The 27,264-nt window shown below is 32.7% G+C and overlaps 1 protein-coding gene across 2 annotated transcripts in view; it reads left to right on the forward strand.

The window, feature by feature from the left end:
• Positions 1–20,856, forward strand: part of LOC145269335 (uncharacterized) — a 66,380-nt gene extending 45,524 nt beyond the window's left edge. For both annotated transcript variants that reach the window (XM_080125036.1, XM_080125035.1), the window contains exon 2: positions 18,193–20,856. In XM_080125036.1, the coding sequence (XP_079981162.1) occupies positions 18,220–19,479 (1,260 nt within the window). In that variant the 5' untranslated portion in view covers positions 18,193–18,219 and the 3' untranslated portion in view covers positions 19,480–20,856. The remainder of the gene's footprint in view (positions 1–18,192) is intronic.
• Positions 20,857–27,264: the final 6,408 nt, after the last annotated feature.

The following is a 27,264-nucleotide window of genomic DNA, read 5'->3' on the forward strand; positions in this document are numbered from 1 at the left end:
ATCTATCATGATGCCAGGGAAGTTCCACATAATAGCTTCCGTCCCATACGTCTAACATTTCCTTAAACCACTTCATCTGTGTTTGAGCATAATCAGAGAAGGCCTCTTGACTGCGTAGCCCCAGAGACGTCAAAGTAAATATTTGTTCAAGTCTTCTCTGTACGGTACTGTCAGGAAAGCACTCTGCCAAAGGATCAAAGTATGTTGATTGGGTTTCAAGGACAAAGCGTAAATGTGATGCATCGACCTTTTTATGGAATTAAATGAGAGGTGAGTAACCTCATAGGAGGGCTTATCCTCTGAAAAAAAAGGGTCCACTGCTCCGAACGGAACCAATCCAGGCAGGACCAAAAAGGCCCAACCATTCAAACATGGGATCAGCTTCAATGTGTTCAAGTGTTCGATCAGGTCTCATCCAATTATGCCCTTGATCAGTATTAAGTCTGCTTCAGTCTCAAACTGACCAGCCAAATAATATTTTGCATCCCTAAAGACACGCAATAGAGATTCCAAGTTGGCCAATCGAACCGATAAATCCATATTATCGGCCACCAAGACAGATGTCACAGTCTTTCCAGAACCCAAGTCAATTCCCAGGAATACCTCTGTGAACCCATGCTGACACTCACCTAGAAAGGTAGACAGTCTCAGCTGACAATTGAAACCAAGGGTCTCAATTGGACACAAATTTCTCAGTACATCTGTCACCAAATATGTCTGCCCGCTACCCATATCCAATTCACCAACACTGTCCTTGTTCCACAAGAGAAGGTAACTGATAAAATGGGAGGCAAAGTGTGTGAATACCCGGTCAAACTTGCATCCACACGAAAAGAAGGAGTAACTATGTTCCCCTGAACAAACCTTTGAGACGTATTCTGTCTTCCGGTTGATGTAAGTGCATTAGATAAACTCATAAAATAAAATAAAAGAGATTGCCTTTTCAATAACAGGGTTGTCCGTGCTGTTTTAATGTGACATTAAATATAATAGCAGTAGTCTTTGCTGTTGGTAGTGTTGAAAATAAAATTGAAGAAAATACCGTTGTTCAATATTCAAGCATGACAATAGCAGAAATACTTGGTGAAATAGCCTCTTTGTTTTGGTCTGAAAATAAAATTGAAGAAAATACCTTTGTTCAATATTCAAGCATGACAATAGCAGAAATACTTGGTGAAATAGCCTCTTTGTTTTGGTCTGAAAATAAAATTGAAGAAAATACCTTTGTTCAATATTCAAGCATGACAATAGCAGAAATACTTGGTGAAATAGCCTCTTTGTTTTGGTTTGAAAATAAAATTGAAGAAAGTTTGCTGTCTGCCTGATGACAAGAATAAAACTGACTCACATTTACGATAGCATGATTCTTTTGGGGTTAAAACTTGGATGAAAGTTGCCATCTGCAGAATTAGTAAGGATTGCTGTGTTCTTCCTTGGGCTTCAATGAATGTCTAGGGTCCGTTTTTGTTTTGGTAAATCTGTCCGAATTTTGGTCTATCTTGCTGCACGCTTCTGACACCAGTTATATTATGAATAAGCATATGATGGCGAGAAAGAAACAGACAGACAACATAAGTTTAATTTTAAGTGATTTATTATTCAGTCGTTTATTTTTTAAGATAAACTAAGAAAATGAAATAAAATAAAAGGCGTTGTCGTTTCTATAACAGAGTTGACCCTGCTGTTAAAATTATTCATAATAGCATAATGTTTATCAGTGATAGTAGAAGTATTAATAGTATTAATTAATAGAATTGCTGATCCAAGTAGCAGTGTCAATATCATTTGCATCTTTGTTGATATGTGACAAATATACAGTAGCTATTAGTGTAGATAGCAGCCCCGTTTGTAACCACGTTAGAGTGATTTGTTTTAAATTAGCGGAAGTCACCGGTTTTGTAGTAGCAGCGTCTTTGAAGATTTGTTTTTCAATATAAATGTTTAAGAGAGGCAACTTAGCAGACTTGTCCACTGGATATAAAAATGTTCAATTCACGTTAGATGGGGAAGTTATTGAATTATGCATCATAGCCTTGTTGATTGTAAACTTGGTACAGATTTGTTGTATACCAAGTCCACGATGTCAAAATGTTATCTGCAGCCTTCTCTCCCCTTGGACAAGCTGTCTGGTCTCCTTGGTGTATTTGGGTCCGCCCTTAAGTATGGATCATAGTAGATAGTAGCAGCCTCGCTAGTAACCATGTTGGCGTGATTTGTTTGGGATAAGTGAAAGATATACAGCAATCACTGGTTTTGTAATAGCAGCATTACTAGTATTAGCGTCTTTGAAGATTAGTTGATCTTTAAAATTGTCATTTCACAGAAATTCCTTGTGTGGTCCATGTGAAGGGGACTGAGGATTCGACCAGTGGTTTCTGGTGAGGTAATCAGAATTGACCGGTGGTAGACTAGTAAAGTTTGAAGTACTTCTCATTTCTGTTTGTTATTGTCAAAACCCGTGCCCAAAACTGGCCAGGGTTAAAGTTGGTTGCTCTCTTTTGTCTTGGAGTTGGGTTCTGAACTGACAGGGGTCCATGTGGTATACGCTGGGCTCTCCCGAGCCAGTCTCCACAATAAGCTTGGCTCATATCTATTTAAATTAGCATCACCAATTATCACATTGGCCAATTACCGATTAATCAGCCTTTGATAATCAGCTGATTACCAATTAATCGATTTTCTAATGCCGATTTGTTGTCATAAATGATATTAATATTATATTGGAACAGAAGACAAGTTAACTCCCATTTTGCCAGTGAAAATTTATTGAAAAGACATGCATCATCTACACCATAATATCAAATAACAGTAAAATAATTTTTGATATTTTTCCAAAAGTAAAACAAAAACTCAACTGTTTCTTGCTGAAATTAGCAACATTTTATGAACTGCAGACATTTGGACAATTGCAACAGATAATGCTCCCTTTCTGAGTTTGACAAATGTCTTTGAACAGTACGGAGCTGCGCTTAGAGTGGTTCCATTCCCTGGTGCACACACAGATGCAATAATGAGTGAAGAATTGCACAAGGTTCTACATGAGGATAAAATCTTCAATAAAATCTTCTTAGTCTTGTGGGATTCAACAACAAATATAGTTACTAATGTCAGAGAATGTGATTTAGAATAACTATCATACATTGTAACTCAGGCTGTGAAGACAACCATTACATCTAACAGAAATACAGTTTCTCACTTTAATCGCTTTCTATTAGAAATTTAGCAAATTAACTGACCAGCCAAATAATATTTTGCATCCCTAAAGACACGCAATAGAGATTCCAAGTTGGTCAATCGAACTGATAAATCCATATCATCGGCCACCAAGACAGGAGATGTCACAGTCTTTCCAGAACGCAAGTCAATTCCCAGGAATACCTCTGTGAACTCACACTGACACTCACCTAGAAAGGTAGACAGTCTCAGCTGACAATTGACACCAAGGGTCTTAATCAGACACAAATTTCTCAGTACATTTGTCGCCAAATATGTCTGCCCGCTACCTGTATCCAATATAGGATTAGCTTAATTTAAAAAAACAAACTCTTTCAAGATGTGATCACATCATGGAATTCAACATATTATTTGCTGAAAATAAGTTAAGAGTAACAAAAAGCTCTTGTAATATGAGTTGTTAAGATTCTTACCTTAACAACTTACAAATGGGGACTTGTTTGAAAAAATATCCAGTTCCTGAGTCCATTTGAAGAAATCATCAAAAGAAGCAAGTTACAGAACACCAACGATAATATCAATGATAATATGTATAAATTTATCAATAATAATATGTATAAATTTATCAATGATAATATGTATAAATTTATCAATGATAATATGTATAAATTTATCAATGATAATATGTATAAATTTATCAATGATAATATGTATAAATTTATCAATGATAATATGTATAAATTTATCAATGATAATATGTATAAATTTATCAATGATAATATGTATAAATTTATCAATGATAATATGTATAAATTTATCAATAATAATATATATAAATTTATCAATAATAATATGTATAAATTTATCAATAATAATATGTATAAATTTATCAATAATAATATGTATAAATTTATCAATGATAATATGTATAAATTTATCAATGATAATATGTATAAATTTATCAATGATAATATGTATAAATTTATCAATGATAATATGTATAAATTTATCAATGATAATATGTATAAATTTATCAATGATAATATGTATAAATTTATCAATAATAATATGTATAAATTTATCAATGATAATATGTATAAATTTATCAATGATAATATGTATAAATTTATCAATAATAATATGTATACATTTATCAATGATAATATGTATAAATTTATCAATGATAATATGTATAAATTTATCAATGATAATATGTATAAATTTATCAATAATAATATGTATAAATTTATCAATAATAATATATATAAATTTATCAATAATAATATGTATAAATTTATCAATGATAATATGTATAAATTTATCAATGGTAATATGTATAAATTTATCAATGATAATATGTATAAATTTATCAATGATAATATGTATAAATTTATCAATAATAATATGTATAAATTTATCAATAATAATATGTATAAATTTATCAATGATAATATGTATAAATTTATCAATAATAATATGTATAAATTTATCAATAATAATATGTATAAATTTATCAATGATAATATGTATAAATTTATCAATGATAATATGTATAAATTTATCAATGATAATATGTATAAATTTATCAATAATAATATGTATAAATTTATCAATGATAATATGTATAAATTTATCAATGATAATATGTATAAATTTATCAATAATAATATGTATAAATTTATCAATAATAATATGTATAAATTTATCAATGATAATATGTATAAATTTATCAATGATAATATGTATAAATTTATCAATAATAATATGTATAAATTTATCAATAATAATATGTATAAATTTATCAATGATAATATGTATAAATTTATCAATAATAATATGTATAAATTTATCAATAATAATATGTATAAATTTATCAATAATAATATGTATAAATTTATCAATGATAATATGTATAAATTTATCAATAATAATATGTATAAATTTATCAATAATAATATGTATAAATTTATCAATGATAATATGTATAAATTTATCAATAATAATATGTATAAATTTATCAATAATAATATGTATAAATTTATCAATGATAATATGTATAAATTTATCAATGATAATATGTATAAATTTATCAATGATAATATGTATAAATTTATCAATGATAATATGTATAAATTTATCAATAATAATATGTATAAATTTATCAATAATAATATGTATAAATTTATCAATGATAATATGTATAAATTTATCAATAATAATATGTATAAATTTATCAATAATAATATGTATAAATTTATCAATGATAATATGTATAAATTTATCAATGATAATATGTATAAATTTATCAATAATAATATGTATAAATTTATCAATAATAATATGTATAAATTTATCAATGATAATATGTATAAATTTATCAATAATAATATGTATAAATTTATCAATAATAATATGTGTAAATTTATCAATGATAATATGTATAAATTTATCAATGATAATATGTATAAATTTATCAATAATAATATGTATAAATTTATCAATAATAATATGTATAAATTTATCAATAATAATATGTATAAATTTATCAATGATAATATGTATAAATTTATCAATGATAATATGTATAAATTTATCAATGATAATATGTATAAATTTATCAATAATAATATATATAAATTTATCAATAATAATATGTATAAATTTATCAATAATAATATATATAAATTTATCAATGATAATATGTATAAATTTATCAATGATAATATGTATAAATTTATCAATGATAATATGTATAAATTTATCAATGATAATATGTATAAATTTATCAATAATAATATATATAAATTTATCAATAATAATATGTATAAATTTATCAATAATAATATGTATAAATTTATCAATGATAATATGTATAAATTTATCAATGATAATATGTATAAATTTATCAATGATAATATGTATAAATTTATCAATGATAATATGTATAAATTTATCAATGATAATATGTATAAATTTATCAATGATAATATGTATAAATTTATCAATGATAATATGTATAAATTTATCAATAATAATATGTATAAATTTATCAATAATAATATGTATAAATTTATCAATGATAATATGTATAAATTTATCAATAATAATATGTATAAATTTATCAATGATAATATGTATAAATTTATCAATGATAATATGTATAAATTTATCAATGATAATATGTATAAATTTATCAATGATAATATGTATAAATTTATCAATAATAATATGTATAAATTTATCAATGATAATATGTATAAATTTATCAACGATAATATGTATAAATTTATCAATAATAATATGTATAAATGTATCAATGATAATATGTATAAATTTATCAATGATAATATGTATAAATTTATCAATGATAATATGTATAAATTTATCAATGATAATATGTATAAATTTATCAATAATAATATGTATAAATTTATCAATGATAATATGTATAAATTTATCAATGATAATATGTATAAATTTAGCAATGATAATATGTATAAATTTATCAATGATAATATGTATAAATTTATCAATGATAATATGTATAAATTTATCAATGATAATATGTATAAATTTAGCAATGATAATATGTATAAATTTATCAATGATAATATGTATAAATTTATCAATGATAATATGTATAAATTTATCAATGATAATATGTATAAATTTATCAATGATAATATGTATAAATTTATCAATGATAATATGTATAAATTTATCAATAATAATATGTATAAATTTATCAATGATAATATGTATAAATTTAGCTCTGAGGTTATTTTTATCAACAGCTGTCAAATCTAATTCTAGTATTTCTGACTTCTTGTGAAATCCTTCTTATCATTGTTGAACAATTCAATTAATCAATCAAAACAAGATTTTCATTCTATCTAAATGATAAAAACTTGTGTATGTCTACTTTCCTAGAGCCATGATTCAAAGAAGCACAAACGTGTAAAGCACAACATGGCAACCAACTGACGAAAACGTTACAAGTAAAAATGTCACAAAAGATGCTTTCATCACTCCTAGTATAAGAAGACAATAGGAAGTAAAAGTATAATTATTTCTAATTTAATTTCGACCTTCATTTTTGAGGTGTAAAAAGTGAACATTGCATCATTTATAACAGCAAAATTGCACTGATGGAGAATTTTTAAAGAATCATCAAATAAAACTGAATTAAATGACAGTAAATATGAACATTCAGTATAATTCCATACATAATGATTTTTATGCCTATTTTTTAAAACAATTCTCGCTGCAACTTCATTAGAAGTCAATAAAAAAGCTGATATATTCAATTTTGGTGATGGAAATACCAAATGTCATAAACATATACTAATTTCAAAATCATATATCACAAAACTATTAAAAGACCTGGAATTTCGCATGTCTAATCAATACATATTGTAGAATGCTATATCCAAATGTCAGCTTTTTACACCATGTACTTCTTAAATAGTATCCCCAAGAACATGTAATAATTTTATGTAGTTTTTTTTCACTTTGTTTATCATGGCGATGTAATTAAGTAAACGTACATGTTCAACATTAATGTTAATAAAAGTAAGAACTGCATGTTATTAACAATAGAGTTCTTTATACAATTGGTATTTTTTTTTGCGATTCTGTTGAATTCTTCGCTTAGCACTGATCACATTGATCAATTGGAGGTGGTTTCCTCAACCCATTCCCCAGTCAAACACATACAGAGAAAAAATTTCAGTTCTCCTTCTTCAATACTATAATGTTGGCGGCTTCCGTCTGGCGGGAATCAAACAGCATGAAAGAAAGACAACACAGACATAGGCGTTAACAATAGATCAATCGCCAGATAACTGCCATCCGAGCTTACTTTATCTAAGGGTGGATAACACTTAGGGTTATGTCCTTTTACTTGTGGACATCACATTCCTCCCCATCTTGGTGGGACGACCTGTCATTTTACTTTTTACTATTTTTTTTATTTTATTTATTTTTTAACTTACATTATGAAGTCTTTGAGTCTGGCTTGGGGCAGTCTTTTCCGAGATGGATTTCATCTCGGTAACTTCTTTTTTTTTTTTACACAGTGGTCACCACTTATCAAGGCCCAGAAGCCACTCAGGGATAAGGGTTATTGCAAGTACATTACGTTAGTGTGGAGATTTGATGAAGTGTTTACTTAAGGGGGTGGTTCATTAGGAATTTGTTAATGTTGGACTTGAACACATCCAAGTTGTAGTCAGGTGGGAAGCAGGCAGACGGAACGTAAATGTACATGTTCAATATCAATTTTAATAAAATAAGAACTGCATGTTATTTACAATAGAATTCTTTATACAATTTGTATTTCTTTGCGATTCTGTTGAATTCTTCACTTAGCACTGATCACATGGATCCATTTGAGGTGGTTTCCTCAACCCATTCCCCAGTCAAACATATACAGAGAAAAAACTTCAGTTGTCCTTCTTCAATGTTTGTGGTACAAATCACTTGTTTTGTTTATAAATTTTTAGATGAAGTTCAGACTATTCATATTATTTGGATTCATCGAACTACTGTTCACATTTTGAGTGTGATTTTCACATTTCCGTCAATGTAACCTCCGACCTTCTTCAGGTGTATCTTGTCAAACTTGGGAATTTGGATGAAATTTCAAGTGGAACCCATTATTTACTTCGTGGACATAGTGTGCCCTTGTTCTGTCAGCCATGACTGGATAGGGGTCCTAAGTAATTCACAATTGTATTTTTTGGTCACCCACACTGAAGATTGAACCTTCAGAATATTACTTTTTACAATTGATTTTTTCAAGTACTTTAACCACTGCACCATGTGTCCTTGTGGAAATTCCCGAATTCAACAGAAACATTCCCAAGTTCAACAAGATACACCTGAAGAAGGTTGGAGATTACATCGAGCGAAAAATGAAAAGTCAAACTCAAGATGAGAACAGTAGTCCGATGAATCCAAATAATAAGAATAACTAATCCTTATCTCAAAAGTTCAGAAACGTCAAGTACAGACAAGTTAGAAAAACAACCTCTCCTGCATGTTAAGAAATGAATTTCCAGAAGTTTGACTTTAAATTTGATCTCAACCTCAGATCAAAAGTCTCAAACTCAAATCCAACTGTTCTCTTCTCTCTGCACTTTCCACACTGACGCCCAAAATAAAGAAGACAGCTCTTTTATAGAGAGACCCAACCACATCTCATTTGCATACCCCCCCTCTCGTCACATCACGTGATTTTCAGTCCATAAATACCAGGGGGCGGCCATTTTATTTTCTCTTTTTTTTTCTTTCCTAACATGAGCCGCACGATGCATGAGGTAAGGTTCTTTACTTTTAACAACACGCCCCCTTGATCTCTAAGATCAATAATTAGTATCATAGTCCGTCATCCACGCTGGGCATCTTCGTTCACGGTGCGATCGTCGAAGAGGCTCTTCTTCAGATACATCAACATCAGCATCAACCTCCCCTTCCTCTGATGGCGAGGAGACTTTCCGTATATCTAAAATGTGACAAGGCATTCCGCCAATCGCTACCTTGTTTTTGGAGAGTACTTCAGTCACTGTCCATTTTCCCCAGTGAGTCGTGCAACGAGAATTGGGTGGTTTCACCCACACCTCTTCACCAACTGCGATGTCCACGCAGGCCTGTTCTTCTCTCTGCGTTACAGCCAATGGATGTCGCCATTCATGAGAAAAAATAGACCGGTGCGGCACTGAATTTTCGTCTTGACCAGCCTTTGGCATCATATTGTACCAAAAAAACTGCTTCTTGGGGCCATAGCTTTTATAGTGTGATGGTGCCTCTCTATAATTCCATTTCCACTTGGACGGTATGCAGCTCTAAAATATAGCCCCACATTCCACTTCGCACATAAATCTCTAAAAACTTCCGAGCGGAAAGACGTACCATTATCCATCAACACCTCTTCTACTGGCCCCCTTTCCATAAAAACCTCCTCGACAACTCTCTTTACCTCTTCTGCTGTTTCATTCTTGATTTTCCACCATATCGCTACTCTCCCAGGCCCACAATCAATCATAGTTACATGCGGTTCATGTTGATAATGTGTGATGTAAATTCTCTACTGCACAACATGCTGGAGCCCCATCTCTTTCCTTGTGTAGCCAGGCTTTCTTGACTCTTGTCAGCCCATATGCTTTATTTTCTTGTGACGGAACTAAGGTAATAGTTACCTTTAGTTCGAATTCTCGAACCAAGTCTCCCAGCGCTCCAAGTCTACGCTTAATAAGCATCTCCGCTGCTCCTTTTGTTTTGATCCGCTTATCAGCAGACAGCTCCAATTTAATCCATGACACCACTGTTGCAGAGTCTGTTTTAACGTTCACTATCAGTAGCCCCCATTTTAGAGCCAGATTAATGCCTTTCATCACAGCATCGAGTTCGGCAACATTGATATGGGCGCTATCATCCTTTTCGCGTAGTCAAGCAGCATCTTCAACAGCCACTTCTCCTATTTCCAATAATACCCCTAATGCTACACTGCTAGCATCAGTCCATATCACCCCTTCATGGCTTTCCTTTATATGCCATTCTCCTCTCACAGGGTCCATTTTTTTCACTTCTGCAATGACTTCTTGTATCATGAGAAGCAGATTTGTTAATGTTAAAGTTTTTGCTGACCATCAATTTAGATTTAGCCAAGCATGTCCTATTGCAGAAATCCTAATGGTCATGTATAAATGCATATACACGAAATAAAGGTGGAGATGATATGGTCAATGCCTGCAACAACATCTTTTAATGAATTCATATGAAACAAATTTTTTATATGATTAGATCTCTCCTAGTCAGCAGACTGCCTTTCTCAGCTGAGCAAGACGGTCAAACATGAAGGATGAAGAGAATTGGTTGACAGGAAATCTGTAGCACCTCAATAGCAACTGCCAACGAGCTGGGGAAGGTGAAGTCAGAAGAAAGCTCCAAGTTGTTCTCAATACCCGTACATCTAAACTATATGATATGTGATGTTAATGTCCTAGTGTAGATATCTCTGCAAAGCTATGATCCGCCCATGCATGACTGTTGTCATATCTAGTCTAGTGCACCTTTTACTCCTTGGCAAGTTCCATAAGAATCTCTAATCTAATTGGTCTCACACTGTAAACTAAGCTCCAACCCCTATCCCCTCACTGCAATGTTGAATCTTTGCACTTGTTTTACAAATACTGCAATGAATACATTATACCAACACAAGAATTAACTAACTGTAATCCCTTCACTAGAACTCCCCAGCTACGTAATGGAATCCCCCTTTTCTCCATGACAAAATAAACATGCAAAACTTTAAATGTAATGTGAACTAATATCTTGCTGCATAAGTAGTTGCTTATGAAGTCACCTACAAATATTGACCTTTTTTCACATAAGCTTCTTACACTTCAATATGAATCAAAGAATTCTGTTTATAAAGAGTCATATTTGCTTGTATTTTCGTGCATAGTAGAAGCAGTGCTTCTTTTTATTTTTTTCATTGCTTGTTTTTAGTCTTAGAGTGTAGGGAGATTAGTGAGATTTCGTAGATGGAGATCGCATTTCAGTGTTCTGTTAAATCAAAACTGGAGCAAGTCAGAAACATCTTACGCATGTAGCAGTAATTTATGTGAAAATATCGCTCAGGCAAAGAGTATGATGAGATATTTAGTGAATTGGTTCATTTAGATACTTAATATAATGGTAGTAGCCTCTTGAGAATATGAGTTGAGGAAAGAGCCATAAACATAGTTTAATTATAATCGGAATTGAACAAAAGTGCAGAACAGACCAGAAGATTAAATGAGAGAAAACCAAATGATTATATGAGCGTGTAAGCGAGAGATAAAGATTTAAAGAAAAGAAAGAATTAACTATAATTAAATATTGTAGAAGTGAGTTTTCCAATTGCCGGTCTATGTGAATGGTTTGAATTCTGATTTTTCTAACAATAAATTTTAGAAACATGACTCATCAACTATTGGTTATTTATAAACCTTTAAAAAATCGTCCATGAATAAAGATTCTGATCCAATGAAGAAATTGAAACATATTCTATGGTTAAAAAGATGCAGAAATTATTAGAAAAACACTTGAATCAGTGTATCATAACACAAGAATAAAGTTGGATGTCATTGAAAGGCTGTTAATTTATTAGTTACACCCAAAACTTTATAAGTGATGTCTTATAAAATTAGGATGAGAGGTCTCTTATGTTATGAAGAAGTCATCTATGTAACTTGTTCTGAGTGTTCTGTCACAAGTCGACCTTTTCCTCCTTTTTGTCAATAACTTGCTGTCTTCTTTTTAATCAATGTTATATTCACATTATTGTGTCATGTAAAGAGATTTATTGACTCTTTTTACACCGATATAATATCAATATAATTACTGTGTTTCAGCCACCCTGCACTATTACATTGTACTGCTACTTTGTGTTTCTGTTATATATAATCAGTTTGATTGATTTGTTGTATCATTCAAAAATGGCATTCCTTAATGGTCATATACATATTAGAACTCATCTGGGCATTAAAACTCCTAGCAAAAAAGGCTGCAACACAGTATCTACTCATAAGGGTCATTTTATAGCAAAACTAGTGGGTCATTATATAGCAAAACCCGTGGGTCCCAGATTATGTGAATAACAGGTTTTGTGCCCCCCTCTCTTGAGTGGGTGACATTTACATTGAATGATTGCCATACGTTTGAGGATTTCAGTTTCTTTGCCGACAAGTTTTAATTAATTTGTATTTTATTGAAAAAAAACTACTACTATGGTTCATTAATCCTATAACCTGATTTCTGAGAAAAGCATACAGAATAACGTTTTAGCTTCTGGAAACTAATTCATGTTTAAGAGTAGTCTTTAAAATGAAAAAAATCCTAAATGTCTAACATAATGTAAAGATTTATTTGAATTTGCATTTAGTTAAAGTAAAATCGGCAACTACGTTTTTAGTTTTATGAACTTACTGAAGCAGATGCTTTTACTTACTGCAACAAGATTAATCTATCTCTTAATTTATTATAAATAAATTACCAAATTAGACTCGTTAGGACTAATTGTGTCTTATAAAACAAATATTTATATTAGTAAAAAAAAATACCCATATTAGTATTTGATTTTCAAAACAGATCTGCAATGAGTAGTTTTTTTCATCTTTTCGATCTTGACATTCGAGACGTTCTTTCCTCTACCATAATAATTCTATTATTTATTTTACTGTGCTTTCAGTTTGCTTAGATATTTGAACCAGAAACTTGAGACCGGACAATTTACTAGAAAAATTATTTACCACTGAATGTATGATTAAATAGTTAAGAGTTAATTATTCTACACTTTCCAAGTAAAAATTTCTGGGGTTAAATTTGGTGTACTGTTCTCAAAACTCACTACTCCAAAACTCGTAACTCTAGTGTCAAAACTGTTTTAACATCGAAATCTGCTCGAGTATCTGAAAAATCAGCATTTTTTTAAGTCCTGAACTATCATCAAAGCTTCGACCTCTGTCCCATCACCAAAATGTTGCATCCCTTTGCCTGTTCTACAGGTATTTTAATGGTGAATGCTCTGACAAGCTACAAGCCCTTCTACCCCTTTGACGTAAATACTCCCAGACAAACAGAAAAATCCCACCACTACGCAGTAGAGATCCCTAGATCTTTTACTCTAATAGTTTCTTCCCCAGAACTGCTAAACTTTGGAATTTCCTTCTGGGTTCCTGCTTTCCCAACTGTACTGACATGCAGAAGTTCAAGTGTGTAATGTGAACATGCATCTTGCTGCTAAACTCCCTACATAGTATCCATGCAACTTATACCCCGATAGTAGCCACCTATATCAACGTGCCACTGTGCCTTGTTTGGCGTGAAAATGGAATAATAAAAATAAAGATAGCAAACATAAAAAGAGAAGTAGCAGTTACTTTTTTTCTTTTCTGTTTGCTTGCCAACAAACACTACAGGCCGCATAAAAACAGGTTTGTACTCATTTTCTTCTAAATCATTTAATCACATGCCCTTGGTCCTGTATTCCATCATCCAAGCCGGTCATCTTCATTTGCAGTGCGACCATGGTAGGGTTTTTTCTTGGGGGCTTCATTGACTTATTCTTCTGCAGATAAGAAACTGTTCATATGTCTCAAATGTGACGTAGCACTCTAAAAACTTGGATAATAGTTCAGTTACTGTCCCTTTTCCCTATCAGGTTGTATAGCGAGCATCGGACAGTTTCACCTACACCTCATCCACCATGATCTCCTCTTGTGCCTGTTTTACTCTCTTTATTAAGCCCAGTGGATGTTGCTCTTTGTACATAAAAACAGATAGTTGTGGCACCAATATTTCTTGGCCAGTCTGCGGTGCCATATTATATAAAATTAAAACACTGCCGGGAGTGAAATTAAGCTTATTGCTGCCATAGCTTTTACAGTTTGATGGTGCTTCTCTATGATTCTATTGCCACTTGGGTGATATACAAATCTAAAATATTGCCTGATGCTCCACTTCTCACACAGCACTCTACAGGCTTCTGAGTGGAAGTACATACCATTATCCACTATTATTTCTTCCACTGCCCCTTTTCCTTGAACCACCTCTTCAACAACTTTTTTTACCTCTTCTGCTATTTCCACTCTAAATTTTTTGCCATATTGCTACTCTTCCACAGTCAATCATAGTTCATGTTGGTAATGCGTGATATCAATGTCAAATCGCCACCAATTCTCCATTACATGTACTTCCCATTTTCCATGCTATTTTACGACTGACTTAGGTCCTTGCTTACCTTATTGTTTTTTTTTTGGGGGGGGGCAATTTTTAGTTTTCATTTTTGAAGGGAGACAATTTAAAATCACTCTAATACAAAAATGTAAAAGTTTTGTGTAACTTTTAGTTAAAAACAAAACAAATACACTAAAGTAATACAATAGCTCAACATCTGAACATTTATTGAATTAAAATGAAATTAAAAATATTTGTCAAATTTTCTATGTATATCTATTTAGCAGTTTTGCATAGTGCTGAACTAAAATTTAAATATGTTAAGGCTTTGGGGCCAAATGGGGGGGGGGAATGGACTTAGTAATTTCTTTTTTGCATGGTGCAGAACTCAAACTTACATATGTTAAGACTTAAAACTGCATTGTTTGTTCATTTTCACCAGGAATTGACGTCCTCTGGGAACTTTTGGGGATAAATGGGGGAGGGGTAGTGCTGAACTTAGTCATTTTTTTTATGCCTCGTCCACTGTGCAGTTACGGTGGACCATGCATGCTTCACTTGTTTTTTTTTTGTACCTTTTGTTTCGAATAGAATTGAAAGGTCATTGAATGTTGCAAATGCTTTTTATTCTTTTCAGAATCAAATGAAAGTTGTCATATGAAACTATGACTTAAAACTCATCTGAATTATTGGAATTTTTGACACTCTGTACATTGCTGCACCACTTCCTGAGCATCATCCATTTTAATGTTAGGATTCACTTTTCGTGCCACCAAATTCTTTCCTTTCCAAATTGATATCATATAGGTTTTTCAGATCTTGTCTCAGTGCTCTCTATTTATACTAACTATACTATATATACTATATACTAACGCATTGGAATAAACGTTGCTATATCATTTTTTAAACCTTTGCAACCAGCTTGAGCTTATTCAGCGACTACATCAGCTTTTCTAGTAAACAGCTTCACTTATTCACTCATTTTCTCCGTTTGCTGAAATAGCTTGCAGTTTTGCTGAAATAACTTGTAGTCAAGTTATTCTACACTTTCCAAGTAATAATTTCTGGGATTAAATTTTACTCATAAAACTCACTATAAATCTGTGACACTGCTGTCAAACCTTGCTACTCCAAATCCAGCACTCTGCTGTCAAAATTCACTAGTCCAAAACTCATAAATTATCTGTAAAACTTCCTGCTTCAATATCTAAATCCAAACTGCCCAAGTCTTTGAAAAATCGGTTTTTTCTTTTTATTAAAAATTGAATTTCATTTGCATATCAAGTGACCTAAATTTCACCTGAAAATTCTAGAAAATATATTATGTCTGATATTCAGTTTCTTCTCAGACTTAAAATATTGTTTCTATTTGATTTTTACTTTTGTGTCTATTCTTTCTCTTTCTCTTAGTACTGCTCTTCACAGAATCGAGTTTAGAAAATCAATTCCTGACAGCACTTGTTTAAATATGACGTTTGTTTGTTTGAAATTCTATGTACAAATGTTCAACTTTACTAAAATGCTTCTGGTGTCATTCTATATGAATTTACCTGCGGCTTGATAAATTTGTAAGACCATACCCATCCCTTGACAATCGTGATCCAATGTTTGTGTTTGATGCTTTTGGTCTTCTTCATTTTCTTCTTCTCATTCTGGTTCTGTTGTTTGACGCTCATTAAGGGTACAATCACTAATTTGAAGCAACAGAGAAAGAACACAAACTTTGACACATATTTTAATTGATTGTGCAAGATAAGTAAATGTGAAAAAAGCAACATGAAGTATTGTTTGATGATAACTGTCTGTTAAGACATTATTGTTTGACAGTCAATCAGCTTGTCTCTTCTTCTAAAGTTCTCTTTGCTTCTTTGCATCTATATCTGCTTCTTTGCATCTATATTGCTTCTTTTGCATCTATTTCTGTTTGCTTCTTTGCATCTATATATATATTAATATATCTATATATCTGTATATCTATATATCTGCATATCTATATATCTGTATATCTATATACCTGTATATCTATATATCTGTATATCTATATATCTGTATATCTGTATATCTATATATCTGTATATCTATATATCTGTATATCTATATATCTGCTTCTTTCCATCTATATCTATCTATCTATATATATATATATATATATATATATATATATATATATATCTGCTTCTTTTGCACAGGTTTTCACGAAGTTACATCCCTATGTAATATTTGAATTCTCATCTTTGCATCTTTGCTAGCATCCAACTGCAATGCATGTCTCATATTCTACCAAATCTTTGGACTAAGTTTATTAAACATATTCGACGATGTTTGCTTGCTACTATGTTTAATCTTATTGAATGTTTCTTGTATTATTCAATACGAATTTAGCCATGTAAATTTATAAATAGATCTTGAATCATTTAATTTTTATATTTGTTCGACGTTTTACTGTTGCAAGAAGTAGTCTACACATGCATTCTCAGCCAATTGTTGAGAAGCAAATATAAATCATCTAAAAATACTTTTACATCTTTCTGTAACGATTATGTAATGGAAATGTTGTTTTGTACTTTTTGATACACCAAATATTTCGGATGATTTCATTCTGATAGCACTTATATGAACTAACAATTGCTTTGTATTTGTCATTTTAACCGAATTTTTCTAAATGTGTTCACTAGATTATAATATTTTTACAAGTAGCCAGTATTACTGCACAATAATCACAAACAGTTTTACATTGCTTACATTTTTAGGTCGATTATTTATTAGAAATATACAACATCTTTTTACATATCGCATTTGACATGTTTCTCTTAATAATGGTCTAATATATATGTGTAGTAAGAATATGTAATTCAACATATTCATTTTGGAAATCTAAGTTTATTTTTTAATATATACTTAAACTAAAACTATGCTGTCTTTTCTAAACCTATATAAGTATGCCCTTTGCATTAAAAATAATAAGTGAAAAACACTAATAAGACTAACCACTGTATGTATATATAAAAATAATGTATATACAGATAAATTATAATCTATGTAAATAACTATATATAGGTAGGACACTAAAGATCTAAATATCAGCTTTTAATTTAATGTTATATATCAATACCTAAGCGATTAAAAATGTACAGAATTACCATATAATTTATAAAAATATTTCTTATAATGATAAGTTTCTTATAAATGAATAAAGCTGATGATGATTGATGTTTCAAACATCAAATACGAAATTGTACTTATTTCTTGAAATATTCGTCTTTTCATATTGTATTATTGTTCTTTTTTTCTTTTCAGGTCAATTAACAAAACGTAACGGATTTTATGTGCATAACATTTGAAAGAACAAGAAAAAAGTCTAGAAGATTTCCCTTACAAGTATCTATGCAAATGGAATTGAAAACTAAGCATTACACATGTGACATATGTGGCTCGTTATTTTCATATAAATCAAGTTTGAAAACACACAAGCAAAAACACACTGGAAAAAAATCGCATTCATGTGAAGTTTGTGGTTCAACATTTTATTTAAAATCAAATTTAAAAATGCACATGCGAATACACACTGGCGAAAAACCTTTTGCTTGTGAAATGTGCAGTTCAGCATTTTCTAATAAATCTGCTTTAAACAGCCACATGCGAATTCATACTGGTGAGAAACCATTTGCTTGTCAAGTGTGTGGTTTAACGTTCAGAGTAAAATGCAACCTAAAATCTCACATGCGAACGCACACAGGTGAAAAACCTCATTCTTGTGAAGTGTGTGGTTCAGCATTTTCACAAAAGAAAGCTTTAGAATCTCATATGCGAATACACACTGGAGAAAAACCTTTTGCATGCAAAGTATGCGGTTCATCATTTTCTCATAATTCAGTTTTAAAAAATCACATGCGGATACACACTGGTGAAAAACCTTACAAATGTGACCTTTGTAGCTCATCATTTTCACAAAATTGTCACTTAATTAACCATATGCGAACACATACGGGAGAAAAACCTCATAAATGTCAAACATGTAGCTCGGCATTTTCACAAAAAACACATTTAGAAATCCATATGCGAACACACACTGATGAAAAACCTTTTTCTTGTAAAGTGTGTAGCTCGACATTTTCACAAACGTCCAACTTGAAGATGCACATGCGAACACACACAGGAGAAAAACCTTATTCATGTGAAGTGTGTGGGGCAGCATTTGCTTATAAATTTTATTTAAAATTTCACAGCCGTACACATACCGGAGAAAAACCTTTTTCTTGTGACGAATGTAGCTCAAAATTTTCAAGAAAACACAGTCTAATTAGCCATAAGCGAGTACACACTGGAGAAAAACCATATTCTTGTGAAGTATGTGGGTCAAAATTTTCACTAAAATCTTCTGTAAATGTTCACATGCGAACACACACTGGTGAAAAGCCTTATGCATGTAACGTATGTGAGTCGGCATTCACCATAAAATCTGCATTAAAAGCTCATTTGAGGATACATACTGGCGAGAAGCCTTTTTCTTGTGAAATTTGTGGTTCAGCATTTTCAAGAAAATACAGTGTGAAAACACACATGCAGATACATGGTGTTAAATAAATACTACATCATAGGTAAACAATAAAGGAGTAAAAATACTTCGTTCATTACTAACTCAACGCTTGAGGGTTAAAGAAAAATGTTAGTTGAACATTTAGCTATCTATATATCTCATATAGAAATTGTTTTAGCCCCAGAAAAAGGCCCATTTTCACAGACCTTACATTAAAGTAAAAAAAAATTAGAAAGATAGTTGTGTTTACATGCTATGACAATACAGGGTATGGGAAACACCATATACATATTGACGTATACACTTTAGCAACAGAACCAATCTATGTGCACATAGTTATCTCCCTTAAACCATTTTCATTATCCAAGATAGATATAAACACTGCACTAACAAAGTAGGCGTTAACACACCCATGTAGAAATTTATAAGCATGACACACAATGACTAATCATTTATATACATAAAATAAAAAAGTTTTAAAAAATAATTACTAGCAATACTTAGTATTCATCACAACGCGTATCCTAGAAATTGATTTGACAGCTAAGCTGCGACAATTATTTCTGGTCACTAATAAAATAAATAAAAATAAAACAGACAAAGGAAAGCCTTGCCCAACAGTAAGAGATGGTTTTTCCCTATCCTGAGGAAGAAATTCTCTTCTCGAAAATTTGAGCTAAACCTGTATATCACATGTTTGTTAATAAATAAAAAAATAAATAAATTGTTTTATACTTTTACTTGTGTCCACGGTGTTTTCCCCAGACGTGGATCCTTCATATCTTAGAACTAAACAAACAAAAGAAAAACCTTAGGCTTGTAAAGTGTTTTTTATCAAATTCACAAAAATCTATATTGAAAACTCAGATCCTAGCAATGGTTAAAATGTTTCCTTGTATAAAAATAACAAAGTTCTTTTATATATAATCACCTATGTACAATACTGCATAATCCTTTTAATTCAGTCTGAGGACCAGCCAGCATTTTTAATCATATCTGCTTAAAATGTATAACATGCAATCACAATTTGGGTTTGACTTTTTGAAGTATTGCCCTAAACATATAAAAAATGATTCTTCTTTTCTTAAAATTTAACAAAAAAATGATGTGAGTAGTCTACTTTTTGTAAAATGTAATTTTTAAAATTTCATAATGTTGGAGAAATTGTTCAGTAAAAGTCTCCAATCCAAATCGACTATGGGTTTCGAGTCTCATGGGTTTATACAAATATACGTTTTGGATATTTTTCATGAAGTATTGTATATATCTTGATGCAAGTGTTTTTCTTGTATCTCTAAATATATTTTCATGTTTTGGAAGTATTGAACTGAAATTCTTTTATGAGTGAATTTTTTTGTAAAATAAAGTATTTTTTTAAAATTTCATAATATTGGAGAAATATTTCAATAAAAGTCTCAAATCTAAATCAACTACGCGTTTCCAGTCTCACAGCGGCAAATATACTTTTTTGGATATTTTTCATAAAGCATTGTTAATATCTTGATGTGTGACAGCAGATGGCCTTCCCTTCAACTGCCGACCCCATAGTTGTGTGCTATGGTTTACTTCATCAATCTTATTCTTGTTGGCCGTATCATCATCTTTTGGTTCACACTGGCGGCTGCCGATTGAATGCATGTGGGTCACAAAGTAGAAGTAAAATAAGTTGTGGAACAAAGAAAGGAAAAACAGCGCCATTGTTTCACATATATTTGACGGTTGGACTTGTGAGTGTGTGTGTGTGTGTCTTTTCCATGTTCTATCAATGTTATCTTTGCCTGTCAGTCGCAATTCATCTCTATCTCTGTTTCACAGGCAGGTCTAAAAACTGTTCAACGTTTGTGAGTACTAGATCCCATCCGTCACAACCAGCAGCTCGATGTCAACTGTCCTCTCTGCGTCGGTATCTGAAGTCCCCCACCCCGGCTACCAAAGCTGCCCTTCCCTGTGTTATCTCTTCTGTATGTTTCTATCATCATTGTCAAATCTAAAAGGCCCGATCTAAAAATACATACGGATTCATTGTTTGCTGTTTCTCATCTCTTTGTTTATTGTATTCTTTCTAACAAATATTAGATTTTAAAATTTTGTCCCTTAGCTTTGGACGTTACTGTATATATCTCGATCATTCTGGACAAAACATTGATACAGCATAAAGCGTTTCATTTTTTGCTTGCTTTTGCCTTTAAAAGTATCCATGTTGGGAAAGATGACCTTGTTACATTATGGGGTTTATCAGATAATAAGTTGATATTTTTATAAGCGCCATTACAAGGAAAAACAATAATAAGGATGATAATTCTCAACTTCAGAGTTGTAACGAGGGGGCATAACTATCGCAACATTTTCATTCTTCAACTGAGAGTAAACTCATGTAATCTAATATACAAAAGGCTGTTTGCCTGTCTATCTCCATATTTTCAAACTCTATCTCCTCCAAGACTAAAAGTTGTCGAGCAATGCTAGAGGCCTCAAATGATTGGATTTTGGGGCGGCATTCTTTTTCAGGTTAAAGTTGTTTTTAAGGAGTTAAATATAGGCAAAATTGAAAAAGATCGTTTAACATTTTGCATATTCATCTTAGTTTATTTTAAATTTGTAATCGGTTTATATGCATGTCACGTTAGTACAGTGACCAGCTTTGAATGCTACATTTTCGGTTTCGATTTTGATTGATGGCGTCTAAATACTTTTTGTGCTTTGGAAATCAGGACTCTCTAATAATATATACGAAATCTAGACAAATTAAAATATATTTAAGCGTATTTTATAGTTGGGAAAGTGCCTCCCACCAGTTAACAAAGTTTTATGTTATGTTTATCTATTTTGTTAATGGTAGAATATAAAGTCTATTCGTCTAAGTGTGTGGGGAGCTTTATAGATCTAGTCTCTGTGGGGCTTTTATACATCTTTGGGATCTTCTTGACTCGGGCATATGGCTGCAGAATCCACTAGTCTGATACTGTATGCTGCTTTATCCGTGTAGGTAATGCTCAGTTTTCAGATTTCCTTTGGCTAATGTCTTGTGATGAGCTGGTCTGAAGTGTGTGTGGTGCTGTTCCCTTTGTGATGCAATTTCTTCACGTCTTTGTGTTTGGTCAGATTTATATTCAAGTACCGAGTATTTTCTAAGTGATCTGATGAATTGTCTGTTCCCACGGCATATGTTACCACTTTTAGACTCAACTATGTATGATCATGGGGCCGCAGCATGATGTTTAATGATTCCGGGTACCTATATACTTTTTGCTCCACAAGTACAGGTGGATGTTGTCCGTTTGCTGCTCGTCATAACAGGTCTTTGATATCTCCTTGTACTACTGTAATGCTATTCTGGTCTGTGCATCAGTGCATCACCAAATTACTGCTTGGATACTATTGATGTCTGTATTTGTTAGCCATTGAGCAATTCTGATCGAGATAAATTGTTTGCAGCAAATGATAGCAATGTTTGTTAAGTATTGATTGAAATATCGACTTGATTTTTTTTTTTACATGGGGGTCACCACTTATCAAGGCCCGAATGCCACTCAGCGATAAGGGTTATTGCATGTACAGTAATCAATGAGATAGTATTGTAGTAATCATTAGCATTGGGGGTTTTGATAGTGTCTTAAGGGGGCGGTTTGTCAGGAGTTTGTTTATGTTGGACTTGAAGACGTCCAAGTTGTAGTCAGGTGGGAAACAGGCAAGCGACAGAGAGTTCCACTGGCGTGCAGTTCTAAGAAAGAAGCTTTGCTCATGGAATCTACGTTTGGATTTAGGCACACATAAAGAGTGGGGAAAATTATTGACAGTAGTTTCAGCCAGACGAGTGTTTCTCGTGAAAGATTGGCGAGGGGGGGACGAGAGATTGGAGCTCAGACGAGCACCTGCCATGGAAATAGCGATAAAACAAAGACAAGCTTGCAATGCAATATAAATTGCACATGAATACAAAGATAAGTTACTAATTCAATAATTGTTTCAGAAATTTTTTGTTGTGTTAATTCGTTACATTATTGAACTTGCTTTGAATTGCAAGAAATGTTTAGTTAGAAAAAAAAATCATTCATTTTGGATTGTTTCACCTTCCCGTTAGTTTCAAAAATGAAAAGGCCATTTCCAACGAAAATGAGATCGCCAAGAGCTACAAATAAATGACGCTAAAGTCCTTAAGACAGGAAACTGCCGAGGTTGTTCTGGTAGTATGTTGGGTCATGTCGATGTAGTTGCTAAGGACTGTGTTGGGTCGTATCGCTGGCAATGTTCGCTTCCTGTTAGGTTGTGTTAATGGAGATGTTTGGAGTGTTCTGGGTCATGTTGATGGAATTGTTCAGAGCCAGATCATGTCAATGGAAGTAATTGGTACCATATCGCTCATATTGACGGTATTTGTGTTGAATTGTGAAAATGGAAGCGTTTCGGTTACGTTTGTTGTCCCATTTGTTTAACAGCGCAATCATACTGCTGCGTGCAATAATTTTGTTTTGTTTTGGTTCCATCTTTCTTCCTTTGTGAACCTACATTGTGATGCTGAATGCAATGGTTCATCAACTTCATCACATAATATAACCAGTGGCTTATGATCTGTGATGATGCAAAAGCTTTCCTGTAGAATTAGATATAGTTGTATATCACACACACTTGTTAACATCTCTCGTTCGATGTTTATGCATCTGTTTTGTGTATCACTTAATATTTTCGACCCAAAGGCAACTAGTTAGACATCTTGCATAATTGCTTAGACTCCCAGGTATTTCTGCAAGGCATCCACTTCCACCGATGTTGGTTTAATCTGATCGCAGTATGAAAGGTATGTGTCATTTCCAATCATTTCCCTCAGCCAATCGTAGCATTAATTTAGCATGAGTTAGTGGGAGCGGTTACCGGGAGAAGCTTGTGCGTTAAACTTAAGGCCACTATTAGGAGATTTTGCGTCCAATATATAGCAAAAGTCTCGCTTTAACTAGGGTATGGACGAAAATACACTTAGATGATGGGCTGTCCCGGGCAGTGGCTGGGGGGATCCCCTAGAGATAGCATTAGTTAAGGAGGACCTCAATCGCTTGGCTAGCGAGCATTATGAAGGTCAAGTAGTAAGAGCTAAGTTAAAAAGAGTCTCTTACAAAGCCGTGAATGCTGATGCTGTTGCGACTTAAGACACGACTTGTATGGGTACATTCAGAAAGTGAAAAACCTGGAAGGGCATACTCTTGCATCGACTCAAGAGATTTGCAATGGGTGAAAAACCAGTAAAATAATCCAACTCCGACGGTATTTATATAAACAATATATATATAATTTATTACGGCAGCTAATACATTAATTAAATAAATATACAACACACCCACGATTAGAGTTTAATGGTAAACAAACACATAAACATTACGACGCCATATTGAAAAGAAAAGTTCGTTAACTCTGCCTTTTTATAAAGGAGATAACTTAACAAATTATATGCATATTAATGCCAATACAAAGGGAGACAACTTAACAAATTCATTTTTAAAAGTTTTTTTTCTTTTTTGATTTTTAATTTCAATCATTCAAACTGCCTTGTTGTAAGACGCTTCTCAATAACCAAGGGGATGCACCCCGTTTAGTGAGGCAGTCTGCCAATTGTCTTCCTGTCTCTTGCCATTGGAACTCTTCAATCTGTCCATTTTCCACAAGTTCCTTAATACCACTGATTTTGATCCGTAATCGTTTTTCTTTGACAGATTTTGTTGATTTGACCGCTTCATAGAGAGATTTACAATCAGTGACACAAATTATAGACTCTTGGGATTTGTTCTTCCTGTTGTCAATTCACCAAACAGGGTGGAGATGAAGACAGCCATATCAATAGCTTCAAACATTGAAATTGTTTCTGCAGCTAAGGTACTGTCGACAATCCGTCTGATTTTCTTTGAGTTCCATCAAATCGATGAGACTTTCCCAGATGTCCCAGTGAGAAATATGACATAACCCCCCTGACTTCCACCATCAGGAAGATTTCCCAAAGCGGCATTACTAAATATCATCAAACGTAACTGATCATTGTTACCAAGATGTTGATACTTCAATGATAGCTTGGATGCCTTAGCTTTTCCAATAATTTTGTTGGCAGTTATCAGGTCCTTTATGGTGCTATGGTTAATATTAGTCGCCAGACTACAGACATCAAATAATAAGTCCGGTCGGCTCTGATGCACTAACCACAACAATTGGCCGATCTTGCATCTGAGTGAATTTATCTCAATTTCTGTTAGCGGTGATTCTTTTTCCATGGTCCTTGAACAATCTATTGGAATGGATGATATACTGTCGGTATATTTGTTTTGGTTTATTAATATTTCTGGACCGTAGCAATTAAGCTCAATTCCACAGTATTTGAAGGCCTTACTATCCTCTTTTCCAATTTTAAATGCACTGCGTATTTTGCTGATGGTATTGTTGAATGTCTGGTCCCCTGACCAAATGAAGTCATCTACATGCCAAAACTCCAGCTAGGTTACCAGATTTACTAATCCAGTAGAAAACTGTAGGGTCCATTTGGGACATTACACCGCCATTTTCAATCAATTAAGATAAAAATGAAATGTAATAAGTCCTCAGACGTACCTCTCCATCGTACAGTATATCGATACACTATGGCTGACTGGGATAGTTTCCGTACATTTATATCAGATCTTCCTCTGCGTTCTTTGTTTAAAAAGGATGTGTCATCTATAGTATCAGACCTGACAGAATGGTTAATTGTAGGTATAGACAATTTCATACCCTCGAAAAAGTTCCAGCAAAAACCTAACAGCCAGCCATGGTTTTCTCCAGAATGTGCTGCTGCTATTGCGCACAGAAATCACTTTTTCCACTGCTTCCAATGTAATAGATGTATGGAAACTACAGCCGCTTTCAGGACTGCCAGCAACCACCGTAAGAAAGTAATAAAGAACGCAAGAGAGTTGTATGCTCAGTCCGTCAAGTCAAAGTAGCTGAGCAGCGGCTTGGTTCCCACCAGTTTTGGCAAATTGCAAACAGAATCCTGAACAGAAGTGTGTGCTCTATCCCAACTATCATCAATGGACCTGAGTTAATCTCGTCGGCATCAGACAAAGCCAAACTCTTTGCCAAGAACTTTGCAGCCAATTCTACCCTTTGCGACCAAGGCCGCCAACCCCCAATATTTCCTCCTGTATCAGAAAACACACTATGTGATATACAAATATCCGTATGTGATGTTGCCATGCTAATCAAAAACCTTGATTCCAGTAAAGCAACCGGCCCTGACGGTATTCCAATTATAGTACTCAAAAAACTTCAACCAGAACTAGCACCCATACTTACAAAACTGTTTAAACGTTGTCTTAAGGAAAATTGCTTCCCATCACCCTGGAACATCTCATCAGTATGCCCTGTATTTAAGAATTCTGGTGATCGTTCATCCCCCTCTCAGTACAGGCCAATAAGTCTCCTGTGCGTCATGAGTAAGTTGCTGGAATCTGTGTTAAATAGAGAAGTAATCAACCATCTCAGCAAAAATAACCTTCTTAGTGACACACAATATGGTTTCCGTTCTGCTAGATTTACAGCAGATGTGCTTACAGTTAGATCTCATAGGATTAGCGAATCTCTCGACAGAGGCAACCTTTCTAGGGCAATTGCTCTTGACATATCAAAGGCCTTTGATAGGGTATGGCATAAAGGTTTACTTTACAAGATCTCCAGCTATGGTATAGTTGGAAATGTCTTCTCAATTATTAAATCATTTCTCTCTGATAGGTTCATAAGAGTAGTAGTTGATGGGCAAAAATCAGAAGCTCACAGTATAAATGCTGGAGTTCCTCAGGGGTCCATCCTGGGCCCAACTC

The sequence above is a fragment of the Euprymna scolopes genome, chromosome 45 (genome assembly GCF_053919585.1).
Source record: "Euprymna scolopes isolate OS-2025 chromosome 45, ASM5391958v1, whole genome shotgun sequence".
Taxonomy (NCBI): Eukaryota; Metazoa; Mollusca; class Cephalopoda; order Sepiida; family Sepiolidae; genus Euprymna; species Euprymna scolopes.